The sequence below is a fragment of the Grampus griseus genome, assembly GCF_964374135.1.
Source record: "Grampus griseus genome assembly, chromosome: 1".
Classification (NCBI taxonomy): domain Eukaryota; kingdom Metazoa; phylum Chordata; class Mammalia; order Artiodactyla; family Delphinidae; genus Grampus; species Grampus griseus.
The window spans coordinates 97,574,890-97,598,856 of record NC_139017.1 but is presented as its reverse complement, the minus strand read 5'-3'; the positions used below and the strand labels follow the sequence as shown (position 1 = coordinate 97,598,856).

General features: G+C 34.1%; 1 protein-coding gene across 2 annotated transcripts in view; it reads right to left on the bottom strand.

Annotated features, from left to right (window-relative positions):
• DPYD (dihydropyrimidine dehydrogenase) overlaps window positions 1–23,967 on the bottom strand; it is an 815,412-nt gene that overhangs the window by 570,740 nt on the left and 220,705 nt on the right. For both annotated transcript variants that reach the window (XM_082655551.1, XM_082655550.1), the window contains exons 6-7: window positions 8,649–8,845; window positions 2,228–2,309 (exon numbers count right to left, since the gene is read on the bottom strand). In XM_082655551.1, the coding sequence (XP_082511677.1) occupies window positions 2,228–2,309; window positions 8,649–8,845 (279 nt within the window). The remainder of the gene's footprint in view (window positions 1–2,227; window positions 2,310–8,648; window positions 8,846–23,967) is intronic.

The window sequence follows — 23,967 nt, the reverse complement described above, 5'->3', positions numbered from 1 at the left end:
TGAGTGTATGTTATTTGGATGATAAATGTGTTCATTAAACTATTAAGATTACAGGACTGGAGTTCAAAAGAAAGATGGTTCTAGACAAGTCCTTAGCACACCTCTAGGCAAAAGTAAATTCTCAATAATTATTTATCAAATAAATGAAACAAACCTATTAGAAAGAGAAAAAAATCAGATAATAACCAAGATAATGCTAGATCATGAAAGCTAAAAATACATACATACATGAACATAAATGCATGCATAGATATATACATGCATGCATGCATATCAGAATATATCACATGCTGCACAGGAGCCAAACAGTATAAACCCAGAGAAAACTTCGTTTCATTGCCAGGAAATTATTGTTGACTTTAAAATATACAGTGTTAGTTGAGAGGTAAAAACGGAAGGCAGGTTGTAAGAAGAATCTGGTGATGAGAAAAGTGTGGTAACAAGTGTAGAACATTTTCAAAAATATATATCCTTTCATGGATAAAGTTGATAAGTCATAAAAGATGCAAGCATTTCATCAATGGATGCAAGTCCTCAAAGCTGAAAAAGAACCTCATTACTGTCTCTCCTCAGAGTGATGGACAAGACAGTATTAACCTTCTCTTTAATTCAGGTTCTAATTCTTTCCTGATAATTTAATAAATTCATAGGGTTTAAAATTCAAATGTACAAAATGGTGAAAAACTCCTTCCTACACCTTCCCAAAGGCAATCTATACTATCAGATTCTATACATTTCCAGAGCACATATATTTCCAGGCATATATAAGCAGATATGTTTATATTTTACACAAACTGTAGTAGCATACGTTTCCCTTTGAACAAATATTGACCAAGGCAAGGGACATTAATTGACTTTGTCAAGGTTATCTGACTATAAAATTAGAAAGTGTCATAATTGTAGCTGAAATGTACGTTTTCTGGCACTCAGTGAATTGACTACTATTATGTCTTGAGTTTCCTAGTAAGAGAAATGGGTATGCCCTAGTTTATGCAATATATTTGGTATGGTAAAAATCAAATGCAATTTTGTAATTACTTATAAGATGAATTCAGAGGTGTCAAATTAATTTTTGATTCATCTTCAATTTGAAGTATCACTTAATATATTAGTTTGAAGTCTCAATAATCATGTTCTTATTTAATGAGATTTAGGTAAGAACTTGCATTCAAAATGAAATACATTTAACAAACTTTTCAGAATGTATTTATATAAAGCAAGTAATCACCCTTAAATCTATTTTGAACACTATTTTTGAACTCTGTTTTCATAAAGTTGTGCACATCTGTACGGCATACTTGCTATAAGATTTTTTGTTTGGTGATTATGTGTAAATGTTTCATCGCCTAACCATTGCCAAATAAGATGTAATTATAAGTGTAAATGCACAAAATACTGTTTGAGTGTTTCCCTTTTAATTGGTTATTTTAATTTTTATTTCTAAATGCAAGAGCCATGAATAGTTTGTACTTTTCAAAATAGCTCCCATATGTACTTACAGAATGTATTATGTAAATCATAGTACTTTGTTAATCTATTATCTTATACCTATTACAGAAAGGTAAAATTTTTGAAATAAAAATAGCAATATGTTCAAGTGAAGAGCCAGAGTATGATACTCTTAAATAATACAAAAGAATAGGAATATCTAAAGCTATATTACGAAAGTAAAATGTATTAATTTTTTGACCATCTTTAAAAGAACACAATATTTATTTCACAAAACAATTAAAAATACAGAGCTGTTGCTTTCTACCTTGCTGAGTAACTGTTTATGTTGAAAAAGGATTATCACATTAACACTATTGACATTACACATATAGTAAATAAAATAAACCTCTGTAAGAAATTATGTTCCAAATTGTGAAATACAAATGTTTCAGAGTGCACAAAACTTGCATGAAAAAAACGTGATTAAAGCAACCAAACCCTTCTATTAGCTGCACTGAACCCCTAAAGCAATTTAGGAATTTGTTTCTTACAGACAATTAATCACATGCAGGCGTGCCAGATGAGAACTATTGATTGCCCTTTTCCAGGCTAGTGGCATTCAGACAGTAGACAGACAAATGCCCTAAGCAAGGAGAAGCATCTTTCTGCTTCTGCCTGGTGTAGCTTTTAATTGTTCTTTCCTAAAGTGTGTGACATTTTGTTGTTAATCTTTAGTGTAGAGCTTACTCCTTTCTTTTGGAGCAATACACATGTAAGCGTTATGTTTTTCACTTACCTTTACACCAAGGTCCTTCATAAGCTCAATCTCAAAATTGACTACATTATATGGTAGCCGGAACTGAGGGATTTCAGAGATACTGAAAATAAAAATGAGAAGCATTTGTGGGAAAATCACCAATTTAAAAAATGCAACATGTCTTTATTGATCAGTATTAAAGGAATAAGTATCTCTTCTGAGGGTATTTTCATATCACATAATGTGAGTGTGAGGACATCCACATTTTTATATGCATGACAGAATATGATATGGGCTTCAAGAGAAACAGTAGAAACTGATGTGGAAAATAAATAAAAACAATGAAAAACAAATAGTGAGTAGACAATTGGCCTATACTTTTAAGTTTATTACAGTATTTAGTTGATTTATTTACTAACACTTCTATAAATTCCTAAGAAAAGAAAATCTTAAAAAAACAAAAATTTGAAAGTATACAGTGTTTAACATACATATCATACATACATACACACATATATATTCTGTAACTATACCTCTAGCTTGTTCAAATTTAAATCTGTAACTTTGTATTATCATACTGTTCAGGACATTACAGAATAAGTTCTGTAATGTGATCTACAGAATATTTTTACAGTAAAACAATCTTCTATGAAAGCAATGTGTCCCAAAAGGGTTCAGTCATTAAAAAAGTAATCCTACTTGATATCAGTGCTCATTGTTTTCTGTCTTCAAATACAATCACTTCAAGAGTTAATAGTTCATACATAGTATTAAAGGTAAGTTCAAATAACTTTTCAATATCTTATAGCAATAAAAAGGCTACATATGTTCATGAATATACAGCAATTCATGTAGTCATTCATCCAACAAGCATTCATCCAACAAGCATTTACAAAGTACCAGGCACAGTGTTAGCTGCAGTGATTTAATGGTGAATTTGACCAAATTACCACTTTTAATAAGCTCTCATTCTTGTGAGCAAAGATATATAAACAGATCATTACAACAGAATGTAGTACATTCAGTGAAAGATCTATATCCAAGCACTATAGAGATTGATTTGTAAAATAAATAAATAACTGTTGAAGATGAACTTTCTGGATCATTCAGTGCAAGGTCTTCCAAAGTGCACCTGTAGTCTTTTCATTCTTTGGTGACTTAAGAACTTGATTATTCAATTAATTTCCATACATCAATCAGCAAGGCACCATGCTCATCTCAGTGCTATAGAAAATGCAAAGTACTGAACAGTACAAAATCAAGGTCCTATATTAAAGGAGCTTTCTATCTAGTTAGGGTGTAAGATTATACATAAGAATGACTTAGGGCATAGGGTAAGAGAGAAAAACCTCCTAAGCTGATCTTTGGACAACCACACTACCTCAGCGGTTATCATAATGCTCTGGGCACCACACAGGACTCTGCCTTTGTAGGGTAGCAGAATATACCCCTCCAAATATGCCACTTCGGCACAGAATTATTTTGAGCTGAAGATAATTAAGAAGAAACAGATACAAGAAAAGCTCTCCGGTCCCCTATTACCTGCCAAAAAGCAGTACATAACACACATTGCAATGGTGTGTCTTCCTTTCCTGTACCAAGAAGGGCAAAACTCTTAATCACCAGGAGACAACTGTAGACCCTTACCAGCCCAAAGATGGGCACCAAGAGGAATTTACATTACAAGCTTTACTAAATAACTCTTATGTTCCATTAGTTTCCCCCATATATTAACCTCTCACAGTTTGCTGTCCCTAAAAGCATAAACCCTTTTTCCTTTGTCTTGTCACTTCTCCACAAATTTATCATTCTTTGTTAAGATGCTACATAGGGGCTTCCCTGGTGGTGAGGTGGCTGGGAGTCCGGCTGCCAATGCAGGGGACACGGGTTCAAGCCCTGGTCCGGGAAGATCCCACATGCTGTGGAGCAACAAAGCCCGTGCGCCACAACTACTGAGCCCGTGTGCCACAACCACTGAAGCCCACGTGCCTAGAGCCCATGCTCTGCAACAAGAGAAGCCACTGCAATGAAGAGTAGCTCCCCCCCCAACCGCAACTAGAGAAAGCCTGCACTCGAGACCCAACGCAGCCAAAAATAAATAAATAAAATCTATCTTTAAAAAAAAAAAAAAAAAGATGGTACATAAAACTCAAGTTCTGACCCCCCTTCTCTGAATGACTCATCACTGAGTTCTCCCACATGTATGTACAACACATGTGTTAATAAACACTGTTTTTCTCCTTAATTTGTCTTATGTTAGTTTATTTCACAAGGCAACTACTGACCTAAGAGGATAGAGGATATTTTTTTTTTTCCTTCCTGTACCTTCCGAGGCTAAGGAGAAAAATTCTTAAATAGTATGGATTATATAAGTAGGCACAAAGAGACACCCAGTCTTGATAGGCCTGGGGGTCTGCAGAAGAGAGACTGAAAATGGACTAACATTGGAATCTGATGAAAGTCCTCAGAAGGCTAGAAACGAAAGCAAAAATTCTAGCTAAATAAACCAACCACAGCAAGGTGAGTCTCTAAATACAGACAGATACACTGTGAGGCTGAGTACCTTCCTCTGATTTGGGATTTTTATGGGTTCTGAATAGAAGTATACGATATGTAAGTAAAAAAAATGATGCTAGTTTAGGTCAATGGTTCTAATTTAAGATATGGCTCTGAAACAGCAGGTTAATGAAGCAGGAACAATTTTTCTACTGACCAGGAAGAAAGGAGAACACTCTCAACCTAGCAAGAAGAAACCAGAGCAAGGAGGAAGTATAACTCTGAAAGTTGAAGTAGCCAGCAGAGCAAATGGAATGCCAGGCTGCTAGGGCTTGAGCAGCTCTGCTTAGAATCACATACTGCCCTGAAAGCGTTGTAGCCCACACTTACTTAGCACATGTGTTATGAATAAATGTGTGAGAATCACATTTCCAAGCATCTTCTATAGGAAATAAGAGTAATGTGAGATATTAAAAAGAGTTAGATTTGATCATAATCAAGTAGGCAGGGGATAAGGAGGTAATTATTGATTGTTATAAACATGACACAATTATATTCACCAATGGATGAGGTCAGCAGACAGATGGGTGATACACACACACACACACACTCACACACACACACACCCCCTCATGGTACAACGTGACAAATATCAAATACCAAATGTGAACGAGAGTGTTTCAAAGGAGAATTAGCTTATTGCAAGATGAGATAATCAGGTGAAATGTGACATATGATCAGCTTTCAGACAAGTGAAGGCATCTCAAGATGAGGAAAATGATAAGGAAGGAGGAACAGAAGGGGGAGGAGGGGAAAAAAAGTGTACATGCTGTGTTCAGGGGATGGGCAATGGAGCAGAGGGGGTGTCAGCAGGCTTCAACAGGAACACTAACCACCCCAGATACCAGGCAAATTCCTCCTCATTTCAGAGCTCTAAATGCCGTCCATATGTGATGGCACCCACATTTTTATCCTCAAACCTAAATTCCAGACCTTTATATTCACTTGGACGTCTAATAGGTATCTCAAATTTTTTATACCCCAAACTAAACTTTGGTTCCTCCACCCTAACATACGTCCTCAGACAACTCCTTCCTATGAGCTGCTCAACCCTATACTCGTACTCTATTCTTTTACCAGCATCACACCAAGTCCAGGTGCAGGCAATAAGGAGGTACACTGTTTTCAGACGATTTAAAAAGTTATGAAACTGACAAAAATAAGCCTTTTTGTATTATCACCATGAGCAGGTAACTCTCAACAAGTCAGTGATATTCTAAACACTGTCTCCCCCCAAAAAACTCTTTGGTGGATCTAAATTCTAAATAATGGCTTCAGTTGCTACAGAGTTTTAGTAATAAATGATTTTAAAATAAATATCCACATGTGTCAGGTCTATAGTCTTCTGCTCTACCAGCTGAGCTATGGAAGGTGAAGCAATTATACTCCAATAAAGATGTTAAAAAGATGTGTAACCTTTAAATAATCCCAATTTTATTACCCATTCATTAATAAACTGAGTTCTACAGAACAGTTAATATGGAGAACTCCAGTTAAACAGCAACCACTGGCACATGCTGATACACCTACAAGCATATTCCTCATTCCAATGGCCATAGGCAGCATGTGTCTCCACCCCTGCAATACTACGTATTCCAATGTTTAAACAGTTGATGTGAGACTGATAAAATGATAACACATGAAGCAATATGAATCTACTTCAATTCTATCATTTTGTGTGACCAGAAGTTTTTAACTTGGGTTTAAACTTTAAAATAGTGAAACTGTGAACTATACCTTTAATATTGAAATTATTTTGTTTTAATTGCTAATATTTTGTGTTATGGGAGTGAATAAAAATAATTACAATCACCAATTATTACATAATTCTCTTTGAAGATTATTTTATTGTACAGACTAGAGGATAACCATATTTTAAAAATTATCTATTCCATATATCAAATGCTCTAGGGACAGCACTAAACTGCCATTTTTGAAACCCCCTCATGCATTTATAAACACCTGACATACTCTATATTTGGTTTATTGTTGCTTTATTGTCTACCCCCCCACTACCAGAATACGATCCCCATGAGAACAGGCACTTTGCTTTATTTACCTTTGTATCTCTAGGGCCTGAGACAATGACCAGCACATAGTAGGAGATCAATAAATATAAAAGGAAGGAAGGAAGGAAGGGAGGAAGGAGGGAAGAAGGGACAGAGGGAGATTACCCTCAAGACTGCGTATTGAGAAAGGGGATACAAGGACAGAAGATGGAATTTAATTGGAATGGTTACTTCCCAAGTTTGTTGTACTTATAAAAACAAACTTTCATTCTTCTATATGTGCTCTTTTAACAATCTAAAGTTTTGAAAGAAATCTTCCTTGTGGCCACAAATTCTTTAGTACAATCAGTGGAATGCCCAGATAACCTAAAAAAATAATCGCTCTTATATGTTCATGTTTCTTTCATCTAAATGGAATTAACCAGTAACAACCTCCTTCCATTCTTTTTAAAGCACGATGCTCATACTCCGATAGAACTTTGCTTTAGTTTATTACGCTAAGGTACCACACTTTAAATTTGTGTTACATAACACATGTTCTCAAAATATTTTCTATGACCAAATCTATTTCACCTAAACCTCATTTCCTTATTGTGAATCCATAGGTTGTCTTTTTGTTTTGTTGATGATTTCCTTTGCTGTGCAAAAGCTTTTAAGTTTGATTAGGTCCCATTTGCTTATTTTTGTTTTTATTTCTTTTTCCTTGGGAGACTGATCTAAGAAAACATTGCTAAGATTTATGTCAGAGAATGTTTTGCCTCTGTTCTCTTGTAGGACTTTTATGGTGTCATGTCTTATATTTAGGTCTTTAAACCATTTTGAGTTTATTTTTCTATATGGCGTGAGTGTTTTAAGTTCATTGATTTACATGTAAGCTGTCCAGGTTGCCCAACATCAGTCGTTGAAGAGATTGCCTTTTCTTCATTGTATATTCTAAAGAGTTCCATTTATTTTAAATAAAGCAAACTCCATCCAATTTCTAAGCTTAATATGAATTTCTGAAAATCAGATACAAAGTGAATATTTTCCATTTCAGTGTATGAATCTTCATGGGAATAAATGATTATGTGACTGAATCCTGGTTTAATAATGATGCTGATTAATAGTAAATAATAATATGGTATCTATGAGATAAACACTGCATAAATGTACATTAAAATGGAACATTTTTATGTTCCATTTTAATGGAACATTAAACATATGTTATGCTCTAACATAATTATAATCAAATGCAAAACTTAAAGAGATTGGAGAATGAAAATACGTGATCAGGACAGCACGTCTGTGTACACAACAAAATGAATCATCCAATATTCTGTGGAGTTTGGTGTCTCCATCTCTAATTTGCATAATTTTCACATATATATATCGCCATTAAAGGAAAGATTCACAGGAGTGAAATAAGCTTTCTTTTTTTTTTTAAAGATTTTTTTGATGTGGACCATTTTTTTAAAGTCTTTATTGAATTTGTTATAATAGTGCTTCTGTTTTATTTTTTGGTTTTTCTGGCCGTGAGGCATGTGTGATGTTAGCTCCCTGACCAGGGATTGAACCCGCACCCCCTGCATTCGAAGGTGAAGTCTTAACTGCTGGACAGCCAGGGAAGTCCTGAAATAAGCTTTCATATGATTGGTTCCTCTATTCATAAAATATTTTGCTGAGATTTCTCTTAAATTCACAGAACTAGACAGAGAAATTTTAAAATAAATATTGCTTAAAGCCAACTGCAAATTTAAAGTGAATAATGAAATCAAAATTTGAGCATTTGGAAAAAGAACACTTAAAATACCATCTGTGAGCCTGAAGTTCCTATACGATTACGAACCAACAATGTTCATAATCATTTTACCCCATCAATTTTGACACTGTGAACATGAAATAAATGTAGGCATTACCTTAAACCACCAACGTATTCTTGTTTTTCAAATATAGTGATGTCAGAGTAGCCTAATCGAGCCAAGAAGGAAGCACAACTTATACTTGCAGGCCCAGCACCCAAAAGAGCAATCTTTGCAGAATAGGCTTCAGGCATTTTTTCTGGGGGAGGCAGAAAATGACTCCTGATTTGTGGGATATTCATTGCTTTGAACACCTACGGAGAAATCAATTGGCATGGTTAACATTTTTAAGCTAACTTTTACATCCTCAAACATAGTTTTAATGTTTCCAATCCATTTGTGCTTTTAATAGAAATAAGCAGTACATTTTAAGTATTAGCATACTTAGAAGTTATACTGGGTCAAGCTGATGGCAATCTACGCTTGACTAACTCTTTCTCAATCTTTGAAATTCCTGTCTAAGGTCCTCTAGGAAGCATTCCTGACTCGCTTTCCCTACTCCAGCCCTGGTCCAAGTTAAATGCTCCTCCTCTAAGCTCCTGTATCATATTGTGTATGCTATTAATGAAACCATTTACCACGTGTGCCACGTTTCCATGTTAGCGGAACATTAGTTCTTGAGTCATAGAATATGTCATATATAAAAACACACACATACAACTTATTAACTATTTGTTTTAAATATTTTTAGAAACATGTTACCATTGTATAACCAGCAGTGAGCGCTCACCTGGCACATAGACATTCAGTAGATAATTTATGACATCTGCTTCTGGTTATGATAGATTAGCTTTTGAAGAATAACATTTCAAAAATACGTTGGAAGCACTGGAGAGCCTCTGAAGTAAGCCTGACTAGAGGAGCCAAGATCTCAGAAAAAAGGGAACAGCAGAGAAGTGAGGTGACAGTTTAGGAGTTACTTTTACCCTGAGGGAATTCGCCACTTCTTAGCAGAGTGAGGAATCTTGTAGATAGATGACCACGGCTCAGAAGAGACTGAAAGAGAGATTTTAGCTAATTTTCTAGGACTAGAGAGACACAGTGTTTATAAACAAAATAAATCTCTGTAAAGCAGAAGGGAGCTTTCTGCACTCTGAGAGGCCAGAAGAAACAACTGGAGTACAGGAGTAGCTGAAGAAGAAAAAGTCCTGGTAAACACCTTAGCATACAGCTGAAACTTCTGGAGGGCTGTACTCTGCAAGTGGGGCAAACCAGAGGAAGACATGTAACCCAGCCTGATTTAGATGAAGGTGATAAGGTCTCACTCCTGTCTACCTCCCAAATGATAGGGTGAACCTTCTGTGGAGGATAATAAGTCAACTGCAACATCTACAAATTTTCATATACGAGGCCTGGCTTTTGATCAAAAAAGCCCAGGCCTCTCATTAACTAAGAACTAAGAACTGCCAATAACTCAGAAAACATAAAGATATGCATACATAATCCAGTAAGTGTAGTTATCAAAGATAGACTTTAGAATAACTATAATGAACATGTTCAAAAAATACATAAGAATGTGAACTTCACCAGGAAACTTGAATTTGTTTAAAAAAAAAAAGAAATTTTAGAAAAGAAAAAAATTCAAAATTAAAATTGAAAACTAAATAACTGTACTTAACAGTAATTTGAACAGGTGAGCAAAAATGGACTCATAAACTGAAGATGAGTCAGTTTTGTTCTGTTATTTGTAAATTATTATTGCACTGGATTTTCCCCCTTAGTTTTATAGTAGGGTGCATCAACCTTGGTAGTTTCTGATGAACTGAATATTTGAATGAAATTTTGTAAACTTCATCACAAACGCAACATGTTTAGAGGTCTGGCTTTAAAATTATGCTCTTGGGGTTGAGTCATGACCTCCATCATTCTCACGGTGTACAGTATTGAATAAGTGTTTTAACATCTCCATGCTTCAGTCTCCTCAAACTGTAAAGTGGGGTTAATAATATCTATCTCATAGGGCTAATATGAGGATTAAATGAGTTAATACATGTAAACCTAATCTGAGGGTTTCTCTGAATGCCAGGGCACAGTAGAATTGTACCACATAGTAGGCATCCAGCAAGATTTTGATTAATTTCAAAATTCCTGAACTCCAGTGATAGTTACTCATTTCAACAAATGAGTAACACACGCAGTTCTTCCTCAGTGATACAAAAGGATGGTTATTTATAGGTTATTTGTAAGTGAATAATCTTGAGGAACATTTTAAATAGATTTCCTTGTATAATCGCCCTGTGATTTCTGACTTTTCACTCATCTGAGAAGTGCATTTCTTTCATCACTCCATATTGACTTTACTAGCATTTTCCCCATAATTTTCATATTATTTTGAGGCAAGGGAGAAATTATCCTGATTTTAAAAATGCAAAGACTGAGACACAGAGAGGGGCCATCTAATATTCCCCCAAGCTTCCTCACATTCTGGAGACAGAAACAGTATAATTGTCTAATAATTATGCAGTGCTCTCTAAATGGAAAAGGACATAACATAGTAAATGCAAAGATATTTACTGATTCTAATTGGAGAGTATCCTTTTACTCATTTAAATATTTCTTACTTTCTAAAATGGTACTTAATGGAAATAAACACAGATATTTGGTAGCTATATTTCTTCCTCAATTACTCTACTTGTTCTTAAAAACCAAGCAATAGCAGCTATAAATTATAGGGGAATCATGACAAAGTTTTCTTGGATATTTCAGAATATCTCCACTAGTTGAAGGATATATTGTAAAAGGTTAGTTGTATTCAACATATCCCATAAGAGTTTTATATTTTTGCAAGTATTTAACTTGATTTTATTATAGAAAAAAACATAATTTCTGGTCATTTCTAAAGAGATACTATTTCATCAGTTTAGGTCTAAGAGAAACCTTAAAAAAAATACATTGGTTTTCATTTTGCTGGTTTCAGTTTCTTTGAGTTAATTAATTAGCAATATGACAGTCTGGTTACCTTTTGAATGCTTAAATGGAAAGAGATTGTTATTTGTGCATCCAAAAGTAAGTTACCTCAAATTACATGCCTTCTAGGAGATGCTTCTATGTAATTTTCTTTGTAACTTGCTTCCTTTTGTGAAAGAAGTCAAAGGAAGTACTGAGTACATACTATTCACCGCACTCATCCTTAGAAAAGAAATATTCTTGGGCTGTCTGACAGTTTCTTCATCACAATTAAACAAGGGACACCAAAAGTGGGAACTGTGTTTCAAACACATGAGAAATAAGGAAAATTTCATGCTATGGCAAATTTTTAGTTATCAAAATTATTAATGCATTAGTGATTCTTAAAAAATGTTGTTTCATTATGTTATTATTAAAATAGACATTATTGTGAGACATCGCTGGCATGGTAAAAATACTGTGTAATTTGAAATCAGAATATTCTGTTCCATTAAATTTCCACCTTAATTTGGTAAATATCTTTATGTGCCCTCTATACTAGTATGAATAAGACAAACACAGACCTTCCAGTAAGTAGTTCCCTGGGTAACAGAGTACTCATATGTCTTAAATATAGAAAAATTATTACAATGCAATCTGTCCATGTGTAGGGTTCATTTTTATACATGGTGCTGTTGGAGCTGGTGAGAAAGAAATGTTATCCCAGAGGGGAAGAAAGATAACGCCTTAGCCAAATCTTAAAAAAATGACACATGTTATTGTGGAGAGGATTTCACCTCTCTAAATGTCAGCTCTAAAATTAAGAGAGTAATAATTACTTCAACAATTTATTGTGAAGATTGAATAAATCAATGATGATAACCTCCCGGGATTAATGCTTTCTCTTTATAAGGCACTCACGTAGGTGCTTAACATTTATATCTCCAGCCCTAAAAATCTTTAAAGTTAGGTATCATTGCTCATTTTATAGACAGCAGAACTGATTCCTAACTTATTATTCTACATTATAGTTCATAGTTTTATTATGATTAAACTATATGTTCTATTTGTGATTTAAGGCTACAACTGAATTGAATAGTTAAGTTGACAAAATACAATTAGAAAACATAGGTGTGTGTACTTTGGTTATGAGCAACTTTACTGATCCAAAATCATATGTAGGTTCAAACTAAATCAGTGCAAACACTCATTTGCCTTCAGAATTTGCTCATGCTGTTCTCTGTGCCTTGAATTCTCACCCACTCCCAACTTTACCATACTTGGTGAACACCTTTCAGGATTCGGTTTAAATTTCACTTTCTCAACTCAGCTTCCCCTCCCTGCTAGACTATCTGTTAGGGTTCCTAGCTACTGGCTCCCACAGTATTGTCTGACTGCCCCCTCTCCGCACTTCATTGTAATTTGCTTGCTTTATTGTCTTTCTCACTAGGCAATAAGCTCCCTGAGGGCTAGTATCATTCCTATCTTGTTCATCACTGTATCCTTAGCACCCAGACACTGCCTACTACCTAGTTAGTCACTCAAATATGTGTTCATTGCTGGAGTTGGAAAATAAAGCTGCCGGGGGTCAGGCAATCCACGCTACAGCTTGCTAGGGACAAAAAGAGAGCAGGGAGGCAACAGAGAGTGATAGAGGCATGGTAGACTGGAGAGATCATTCCCCCATCCTATCAGCTTCAACTGATTTTTAATATGATTTTTCTAGAAACAGCAGTAATGGTTAACTACTTATAAGCAGGTCAATAAAATAATAAAAGAACAGTAATTAGAAGGCAGCCATAATTGAAATGTACTGGTTGTTATGTGATATGCCAGATAATCATTTACTAAACTATTTTCAAAGAGCCAGGTTTTCTTTGTAGATCACCATTATTTTTGCTCTCATGTTCTATTTCATTATTTTTCTATTATTTTCAGTTTCTTTCTTCTCCTTTTTCCACATCTACCACCAACACATCCCTCCTCCACCTGTTTCCTCTCTCTCTAGCTTCTTGAAATGAAACCTGCTTACTTATATATAATCTTTATCTCTTCTGTTATATACACTTAACACAATAAATTTTCATGTAAAAATGGCTTCAGCTACATTTTACAGGTTGTCAATGGAAATTGTGTCATTCAGGTCTAAATATTTTATAATTTCTATTGTGATAACCTCTTTAACCCATGAGCTATTTACAAATGTGTGTTTTAAATTTGTTGCTATTACCTTCATTTTGACAATATTTTTATTTTTGATTTCTAATTTAGTTGTGTTGCAGAAAAGTGCAGTCTGTATGTATTTATTTGGAAACAATATATACATATATGTCCACACTCATATATATCTATATGCACTCACTCTATATTAGTTGGGTACAGGAACCTTTCTGGATTTATCAAATCAATCTAATAAACTTTATTCAAAAAATCTTACAAATTTTGAGTAAGGCCATATTGTAATGTATATGTAAGTTTATGAATTTTATACTTTTAAGACATTTATTCTTCTTTTCATTAATTGTTTTTCTCTTTATTTTTACTAGTACACTTTCCCTAAAATTCCACTTTTGTTACATATGAATATGACTACACTAACTTTTTTATGGTTACTATCTTGCAAGGTATTGCTTTTTTCAACCACCTTATTTTCAAGTTATCTGATAAGGTCTTTCTCTTTTAAACATCATATAGCTGTTTGGAGTACTTATTTTTAATCCATAATAAAGCCACTTATGTTTTAATAAGTAAACTTAATAAATATGTTATTATGATTAATTATATATTTGTATGTATTTCTACTATCTGTTCTGTGTTTCCTGTTTACCATATTTTGTATTTGCTTCTCTCTCTCATTTTTTATTTTTCCTTTCCTGTCTCTCACTGGATTAAGTTTTCTACCCACCCACCCCTCCTTGATTCTATGATTTCTTAGAAGTTACAGGTGGTATTTCTACACTTTTTTGTGATTATCTTTTAATTTTTAACATAGATATTTCAATGTTTTTAAAACATTGAAGAGAGATATCAAGTATCTCTCTCCTCCCAACACAAAAGGCCCTTACCACCCTTAACTGTGCTCTACCACACCCACCTCAAACACCTTCCTTGTCAATTTTATATAAAATTTTATCTCTATCTTTTTTAACACCCCAAAATGAGTTGTTATCATTACCTTACAGTCAATAATTTTATTTACCACCATATTTTTCTGGTTTATTTGCTCACCATCATTTCGTACATCTCTCTTTCATTCCAAGTTTGTCTCAGTCATGCTGAAGAATAACTTTTAGCAGTTCTTATAACAAGGTGAGTAATAAGTCACCTTAGATTTTAAATGCTTAAAATACCTTTACTCATGCTTGTATTGTTAAGGGAGAAATACAGTTCTTTATCTTAGTTCTTTATAAAAAGTGTTCTTGGCTTCTAACATCTATGGATGCTGATGAAAAGTCTGGGGTCAGTCTAAATGTTGTTTGGTTTTAAAGTAATCTGTTTTCTCTTTTTCTGGAAGCTGCTTCTTTTGAGATCTTTGGTATTTCACAATATTATAATCGTGTGTCTAATAGAGGGGCTTACATCTTTTCTTTCTTTTGGAAAATTCTCTACCATAACTGCCTTAAGGCTGCTCTTCACCAATCTCTTTCTATTCCATTTCTAAATTTAACTTTTTACTGGTATTTTTACTACAGTGAATATTTCCAATCAACTATTTTTCATACCAAATTCATTGGGTTTTTTTCATAATTTTACCTTATTTTTATGGATATTATTTTCTATTTGTTTTAAAGGTCTGATTATGGTAGTATTTGGTTTCATTAGGACAAAATCATCTATAGGTTGAGTCTTTTGATTATCACTGGCAGCATTAGCTTTTTCAATGTGGCTTTGGACTTTTTGTTCCAGACTTATTCTGAGACAAAGTTTTCTGTCTTTGCACTTACCCTCTTGCTTCTTATGTACAGTACACGATGGCCTCCACCCAGCATCACTCCTCTCCCTCTACCCCACTGCAGAAACAGGTCTCTAACTGGAAGCCCAGGGCTCCAGTCCCCAGGTGATATTTAGAGATAACACAGAAGCAAGTTACTGGGCCACTAGGCACATGCCCAAAACACTGGGGCACAGCTCTCATTGCTTATCTTTGTAGCTTCATATAAGCCCTAGCCCTGCATCTATTTTTTTTAAAACTTTCTACCAGGGTTAGGTAAATCCAATCCTCTATGATGCATAATGTTTTTGGTACTTATTATCCCACACCAGTCAAACTCCCCAGCAGCCCCTGATTGATTGTTTGCTTATGCAGAGCCTAGGAGACAGTGGCCCAAGTCCCCTGTTTACTGTTGAATATTTCTATACCATTTCTGGCCCCAAAAGGTATTTATCTTCCTTGTTAGTTCAGCTATTAACTTTTCTTGTGTGCTTATTATATTTCATTTATAGTTACGCTTTGGAGCAAACGGGTATTTAAATTTTAACTCCCAGCATAATGGCTCTTACAAGTGATTCATGCTGATACACTATTACTGCTTTGTGCTACTTTATACTACTACTCATCAAATATATCTGCAAAAAAAACACATATTTTTAAGTTGCTAAGATTCAAACGAATGAAAGTCCATCCTTCTACACTGTAAGGTGCCCACAAGAGTATATATATTTGAACTTATAAACAAAAATTCATAAAACATTAATAGTAAATCTTAATAACCATGTGATTTCGGTAAATTTCAATGTTATTGCCCCAAATCTCTGAATGTATTTTTATGTGTTAAAACTCCAGATACTAATATATAGTTATAAGACAAACTAAAATGTTATGATGAAAATCATCTAACTATCTATCCATCCTGCAGGTTTAATTATTCATCATTGTGCCAGCACTGAGTATTTTTTTTTAATTTTTACTGGAGTATAGTTGCTTTACAATGTTGTGTTAGTTTCTACTGTACAGCAAAGTGAATCAGCTATATGTATACATATATCCCCTCTTTTTTGGATTTCCTTCCCATTTAGGTCACCACAGAGCACTGCGTAGACTTCCTGTGCTATACAGTAGGTTCTCATTAGTTATCTACTTTATACATAGTATCAAGAGTGTATATATGTCAATTCCAATCTCCAAATTCATCTCACTCCCCAAATTCATCTCACTCCCCAACCCCACACTGAGTATGTTTAATAGATCTCTAAAGATTTTTGGAAAAGAATGTCAAATATTTACCAATATCTTTATCAAGACATTATTCCTTTCTATTAATCATTGCATTAAGACCAAAAGGAGAGACACAAATGAAGCCTGTACAGGCATTACTTGTGTTTGCATCCCCAAGAGCAGCCCTCTTGATTTCATTTATACAAACCATTGATTTTATTACTCTTTAATGCATATCTTTCATGTACTTCTTATTTCTCTCAGAAATACTTTTTTTTCTTTTCTATGAACAGTATTCACAAACTATTGATAACACTTTTTTTCAAATAGGAGTGGTATGGAGAAATTTTATTCAAAGATGATACAAGTTTGGGACAATAAGGCAAGTGTGAAATGTCATCAAATCTAACAACTATTCGCTAATCCATATTCTATTTATAGATGAACTGCAAAAGGCATTAGCCATAAATATTGGTTATCATCCATTATCATGGTAATATATCTTAGATTATACACATGAACTAGCAGATCTTATTGACCAGTTTGCCAAACTGTATCATAAATGTGTTAGACTCATTCTTAAATGTACTTATAGACCAGTTATCACAAAATCAGGCTTAGGTTTTCCTAATTAATATAAAACTTTAGGTAAAAGCTTAAACTTCAGGGCTCTCAATTGCACGGGTCCCTTCCAAGGCCCTGCATTTAAATTTGTAGCAGTACTTTTGTGTAATTCTTCAAAGAAGGAACCCAAAGTTTATCATCTCAGACCCCATGAAACCTGACTACTGGCTGTATAATAATCCTTCAATGGCAAGAAGAAAAGAAAAAACAAAAGCTTCCTGGTAACATATATAAATAAAGAAAACAACTAAGCCATATGTGTTGGTCTTACACAACCTATTTTAATATAGTTGCTTCATATCTACCAGAAAATGAGGTACAGTGACCTCATTTTGTGACTTGTAAGGTACAGTGACTGAGGTATTTGTGGCTGAGTCAACAAGGTGTAACTCTGTGAGCCTGCAGCCAGAAAACCCAAGTTTACATTGACTTTGTATCAATGACTTATAACATTAGGCGGGACAAGTGACAGTTTGTGAAATAATGGGAATTAGATGCTTTGTACTCTGGATCTGCCCTTTATTACATGTGAATTTGTGTAAGTCTCTTGTTACTCATACAAAAAAATGAGGGTGATAACATTTACCTAGAGGGTTATTTTGAGTATCAGTCAAGTTCTAAGTAAAGTACCTAACATTGTCCAGGGCTAAAGGAGTTTGTTTAACAAACTATGATTTTCTAATCATTTTGATCCTTGGTTTCCTCATGCCCCAAATGGGAAAAACATTGGCTAGTTTACATGTCTTAATGGTTGTTTTTCAACATTTTAAAGTGAGATATTATAAAAAAGCATTGAAGTGCTATGCAAGTATGGAGTATTATGATGCTACGTTTTCCCCCTACCTGATCCTATCCTTTGTACTAAGGTCTAATCATCTCCAAAACCAAATATCAAAAATTAATGAAGATTAGAGAGGGGAGACAGCAGATGCAAGAAGAACTACAATCCTGCAGCCTGTGGAACAAAAACCACATTCACAGAAAGACAGAAAAGATGAAAAGGCAGAGGGCTAAGTACCAGATGAAGGAACAAGATAAAACCCCAGAAAAACAACTAAATGAAGTGGACATAGGCAACCTTCCAGAAAAAGAATTCAGAATAATGATAGTGAAGATGATACAGGACCTCAGAAAAAGAATGGAGGCAAAGATCAAGAAGATGCAAGAAACATTTCACAAAGACCTAGAAGAATTAAAGAACAAACAAACAGAGATGAACAATACAATAACTGAAATGAAAACTACACTAGAAGGAATCAATAGCAGAATAACTGAGGCAGAAGAACAGATAAGTGACCTGGAAGACAGAATGGTGGAATTCACTGCTGTGGAACAGAATAAAGAAAAAAGAATGAAAAGAAATGAAGACAGCCTAAGAGAACTCTGGGACAACATTAAATGCAACAACATTCACATTATAGGGGTCCCAGAAGGAGAAGAGAGAGAGAAAAGACCAGAGAAAATATTTGAAGAGATTATAGTTGAAAACTTCCCTAACATGGGAAAGAAAATAGCCACCCAAGTCCAGGAAGTGCAGAGAGTCCCATACAGGATAAACCCAAGGAGAAACACGCCGAGAAACATAGTAATCAAATTGGCAAAAATTAAAGACAAAGAAAAATTATTGAAAGCAGCAAGGGAAAAATGACAAATAACATATAAGGGAACTCCCATAAGGTTAACAGCTGATTTCTCAGCAGAAACTCTACAAGCCAGAAGGGAGTGGCATAATATACTTAAAGTGATGAAAGGGAAGAACCTACAACCAAGATTACTCTACCCAGCAAGGATCTCATTCAGATTCAATGGAGAAATCAAAAGCTTTACAGACAAGCAAAAGCTAAGAGAATTCAGCACCACCAAACCAGCTCTACAACAAATACTAAAGGAACTTCTCTAAGTGGGAAACACAAGAGAAGAAAAGAACTTACAAAAACAAACCCAAAACAATTAAGAAAATGGTCATAGGAACATACATAACGATAATTACCTTAAACGTGAATGGATTAAATGCTCCAACCAAAAGGCACAGGCTTGCTGAATGGATACAAAAACAAGACCCATATATGTGCTGTCTACAGGAGACCCACTTCAAAACTAGGGACACATAACAGACTGAAAGTGAGGGAATGGAAAAAGATATTCCATGCAAATGGAAATCAAAAGAAAGCTGGAGTAGAATACTCATATCAGATAAAATTACTTTAAAATAAAGAATGTTACAAGAGACAAGGAAGGACACTACATAATGATCAAGGGATCAATCCAAGAAGAAGATATAACAATTATAAATATATATGCACCCAACATACGAGCACCTCAATACATAAGGCAACTGCTAACAGATATAAAAGAGAAAATTGACAGTAACACAATAATAGTGGGGGACTTTAACACCTCACATACACCAATGGACAGATCATCTAAAATGAAAATAAATGAGGAAACAGAAGCTTTAAATGACATGATAGACCAGGTAGATTTAGTTGATATTTATAGGACGTTCCACCGAAAAACAGCAGATTACACTTTCTTCTCAAGTGTGCACAGAATAGTCTCCAGGATAGATCATATCTTGGGTCACAAATCAAGCCTCAGTAAATTTAAAAAAATTGAAATCATATCAAGCATCTTTTCTGACCACAATGCTATGAGATTAGAAATCAATTACAGGGGAAGAAACGTAAAAAACACAAACACATGGAAGCTAAACGTTACTAAATAACCAAGAGATCACTGAAGAAATCAAAGAGGAAATCAAAAAATACCTAGAGACAAATGACAATGAAAACATGACGATCCAAAACCTATGGGATGCAGCAAAAGCAGTTCTAAGAGGGAAGTTTATAGCTATACAAGCCTACCTCAAGAAACAAGAAAAATCTCAAATAAACCATTTAACAAAAAATAATAATAATAATGAAGGTTGAATTATTAGTCCAAGGATGCTAATGTAAATGCATATGCCTTATCAAGTTTGTTATGAAATTTCATTGTTGGTTTGTATTATTTCCTGAGAAACTACAATGTTTCTCAGGACATGTAGTATGTAGAAGCAGCCTACAACAACACTTAATTCTAATCAATGTTCAATCAATGTTTGTTTGATTAACTGAATCCTTACCTAGTGAGAGCTTAATACACTGGGTGTTTATACAAGCCAGTTTTCCTGGTATAGTCCTGGTTTGTTTCTGTTGCCCTGAATTAATTATTAATAGTGTTCTCATTCACTTTCCAAAGTATCTCGGTCATTTGTTTTATTAACTGATTTATAAAGCAATCGACATAACACACAGAGTATATCCAATCTCATATTTCAATTTATGTACTTTTTCTTAATAATTGATTTTAATATGAGGACTGCACCTAAATTTTTTATTTGTTCTCTACTTATCTATTTGATAGATGGGATGCATCAAAAAAAAAACATTATTTGAGAGAGGACATGCAATACTCTATTATTTATTAGTGTATGTGTGTCTATATTCTACTCCAATATACCTGTAGAAGGCAAAAGTTTAAGGCTTTCAGTGACTCCATGTTCAAGATGAATATATGGTAGAAATAATATTTGTCCTATTAAAATAATCACTAACTCAAGTATTCATGTTCATTCACAATTCTTTAAAGTATTTATTGCAGCATTTAACAAAATATAAATATTGATGTCATTTAAGTAATTTTACTAGGTTACTTAATGTAGCCTCATAATACCTGGCTGCTTGAATCATATCAGTGTATTTTTTTATTATATTATAAGCACTTGTCAATTTGATTTCAACTGTGCCTACTCAATAAAACATAGAAATAAACACAAATAGTATATGATGGTATATAAATGGTATATGATGGTGGGCTAAGAACTGGGTATTACAAATGAGAGGTGATATAAAAAACCTGCTGAGAGATACAATTAGAGAAAAATCTAAAGAGTAATTCTGTTCTCAGTGAGTCACCTGATTTAGTCTGGAATTCCGTTTGTCAGTTCCATTCTTAACTGAAAATATGAAAAGTAAACTAAAAGTACAGTGTCAAGAAGTATATGCCACACAAAACAGTATATGTAATGGGTATTAAAATAATCTCATAAAACATTTACTCGGAAAAATATAGTTTTTAGATACCAATTTCATAATCTAATGTATTCCTAAAAATTCATAATTGAGGAAGCAATCTTAAGTACTAATCCTCTGAACCTCATTCACTTTAAGATTTAGAGTCAAACTTTAGAACCTTGGACTTTCAATTTTAATTTTTCTAAATTGTCTCTAAAACTCTTTAACATCAGTAAAAGGGAAGTGATTTGACATGCAGCTAATTATCTACTTATAGTTGTTTTTCAAACTTTAGAAATGAGTAGAAAGATGCATTCTTATTTCACTATCTTTTTGCAACAATTCATTAGTTAAATTTGAGAGGTAATGAGAGTCTAGTTGGTTTATTAAATGTGATAAACACATGATTTCTTAAAACTTCAACGAAATGATCAAACACATTTTAAAATAAAATTTTCAAGTGTTACATTTTTGTAGAGAAATTTTTAAGACCCTGATGAAATTGATAAGAAAATCCATGGCAAACTATTATTTCCAAAATTGTTTTATTGAAGCACTAGTATTATACCTAACTGAACTAGGAAAAACTGCCTCCAAGAGAGATTTGGAATCACCCTGTAGCCTGTCTGTCCCACAAGCACACAAAAGTGTATGAAGCAAGGTCACTGCAGATGTGAGGACAGCAAAGGACTGACAATACAGGACCAAAAGAAAGTAGCTGAGTAGCTGGTCTCCTGATTCTCCTCATGCTATCCTTTGTGTGATTTATTCCTTTTCTACCACAGTCCCTCCAAATCATATGCCCATGTTCAAATGGAAAGGTGTAAGATATGGATTTAAATGATAACGGCAGACTACAGAGTTGATATTTTAAAAATCACTTATAAGTTATAGGAAAAACAATTTTGAAAAATATCATACTATTTTACTCTGCTTTCCTAACCTTTGCTTAATTTGGCTGAAAAATAGATTTATATTTCTTTAAAGGTCAAAAATCAATCATTGCTTTATCAAACAACCAAAACATGAAATTATTTGCATCATGTTCCACTTTGACTTAAGTATTCACGTCAATAGTTTAGTAGTTTGAAAGAATAATAGTATTTTGTATACTGTTATTTATAATTAATATTTTATTTTAATATTATTTAAAATATTTATACTTTTTCTTTTCACTGGAAGTCAATTAGTTCATTGTATTTTGCTTATTTTTTTAATTGAAGTGTAGTTGATTTAGTGTTAGTTTCAGGTGTACAGCATAGTGATTCAGTATTTTGCAGATTATACTCCATTTTAGGTTATTACAAGATAATGAGTGTAATTCCCTGTGCTATATAGTATATCCTTGCTGCTTATCTATTTTATACATGGTAGTTTGTTAATTCCACACCCCTAATTTGTCCCCCCCATTCCCTCTCTCCTTTGGTAACCACAAGTTTGTTTTCTATATCTGTGAGTCTGTTTCTGCTTACCTTCACAACTATGAGAGTTGGGTAAATTTAAGTAAACAACCCTTTCACAGAACTCTCTACAATAACTTGCCCTAAGTAGTCAACTTAAAAAAAAAAAAAAAAAATGAATGGAAAGCTTTTCTATATAGTTCCACTGGGAGATTTTTATTTATGATTTGATAGATATATTTGAAGACACAGTAATACAAAGTAAAAATGGAATGTAATAAGATACATTCCTATCTAAATTCCATGAGTCACTTAAAATAATTTTAATGCCATTCTAATCTATGCTATGTCTTAAATAAACAGACTGCTTTGGAAAGCAGTGATAGTAACCTCATTAAAACCAAGTGAGAGTTCTCCGAGGAATGGTGTTTCCCTTTCTCTCCCTCTCTCTGTTTCCTCTCTCCCGTGCTCTCTCTCTCTCTCTCTCTCTCTCTCTCTCTCCCCCTCTCCTCCCCTTTCCTTATCACTCTCCCCCTTTCGCCTTCTCCCTCTCTGTTGTCAGGTCACTGACAAACTAACAATATTATTTTAACTCATCTTGTTTTGAAATGCAGTGTTAGTTCGTATACATGTTATGTGACCTTTTACTTACTACATCCTTGCAAGCTTGCCCTGTTTTAATGAAGAGGCAATGAGTCCCCAAAGAAAAATGTGGAAGAATTCAAGTGAATCTTCTCCATCAACTAAGGATTTTCTCAGGTTGTAAAGATCATACCTTGCACTGGTCAGGTAAGCCTAGTGCAATTTTGAATTTGGTAGGAAAAGAAATTAAATCCAAGAATTTATTGCAACAACTCACAACCTCAAATTGTTTCTATTTTCTCATTCCCAGGAGCCCTTCCTTAGAATTAACCTGTCAGAAAGCAGGAAGGGAATAACCCTGATTTATTACTAAAAGCAAAGTGAAATTTAAGCTTGAGGGATACTATGGGAAGGGTCCTAAAAAGAAAGAATATATTGCGTTTAAGTTGACAAAATCAGACAGGGAAGTCATTAACTAAAAATCTAGTGTTGACAGGCATTTAATTTGGTATTCTAGCCAACTGGACACCAAGGATTACAAAATTTTACTGGAACCTCCATATAAGCTGGTCATTTAAATGATACATGGGAATTGACCTGGTAGTTGACTCCAAAAAGGAGACCCCAGAGAGAATAAGATGTCCCAGAGAATCAAAGTCATTTAAAAAGGATTC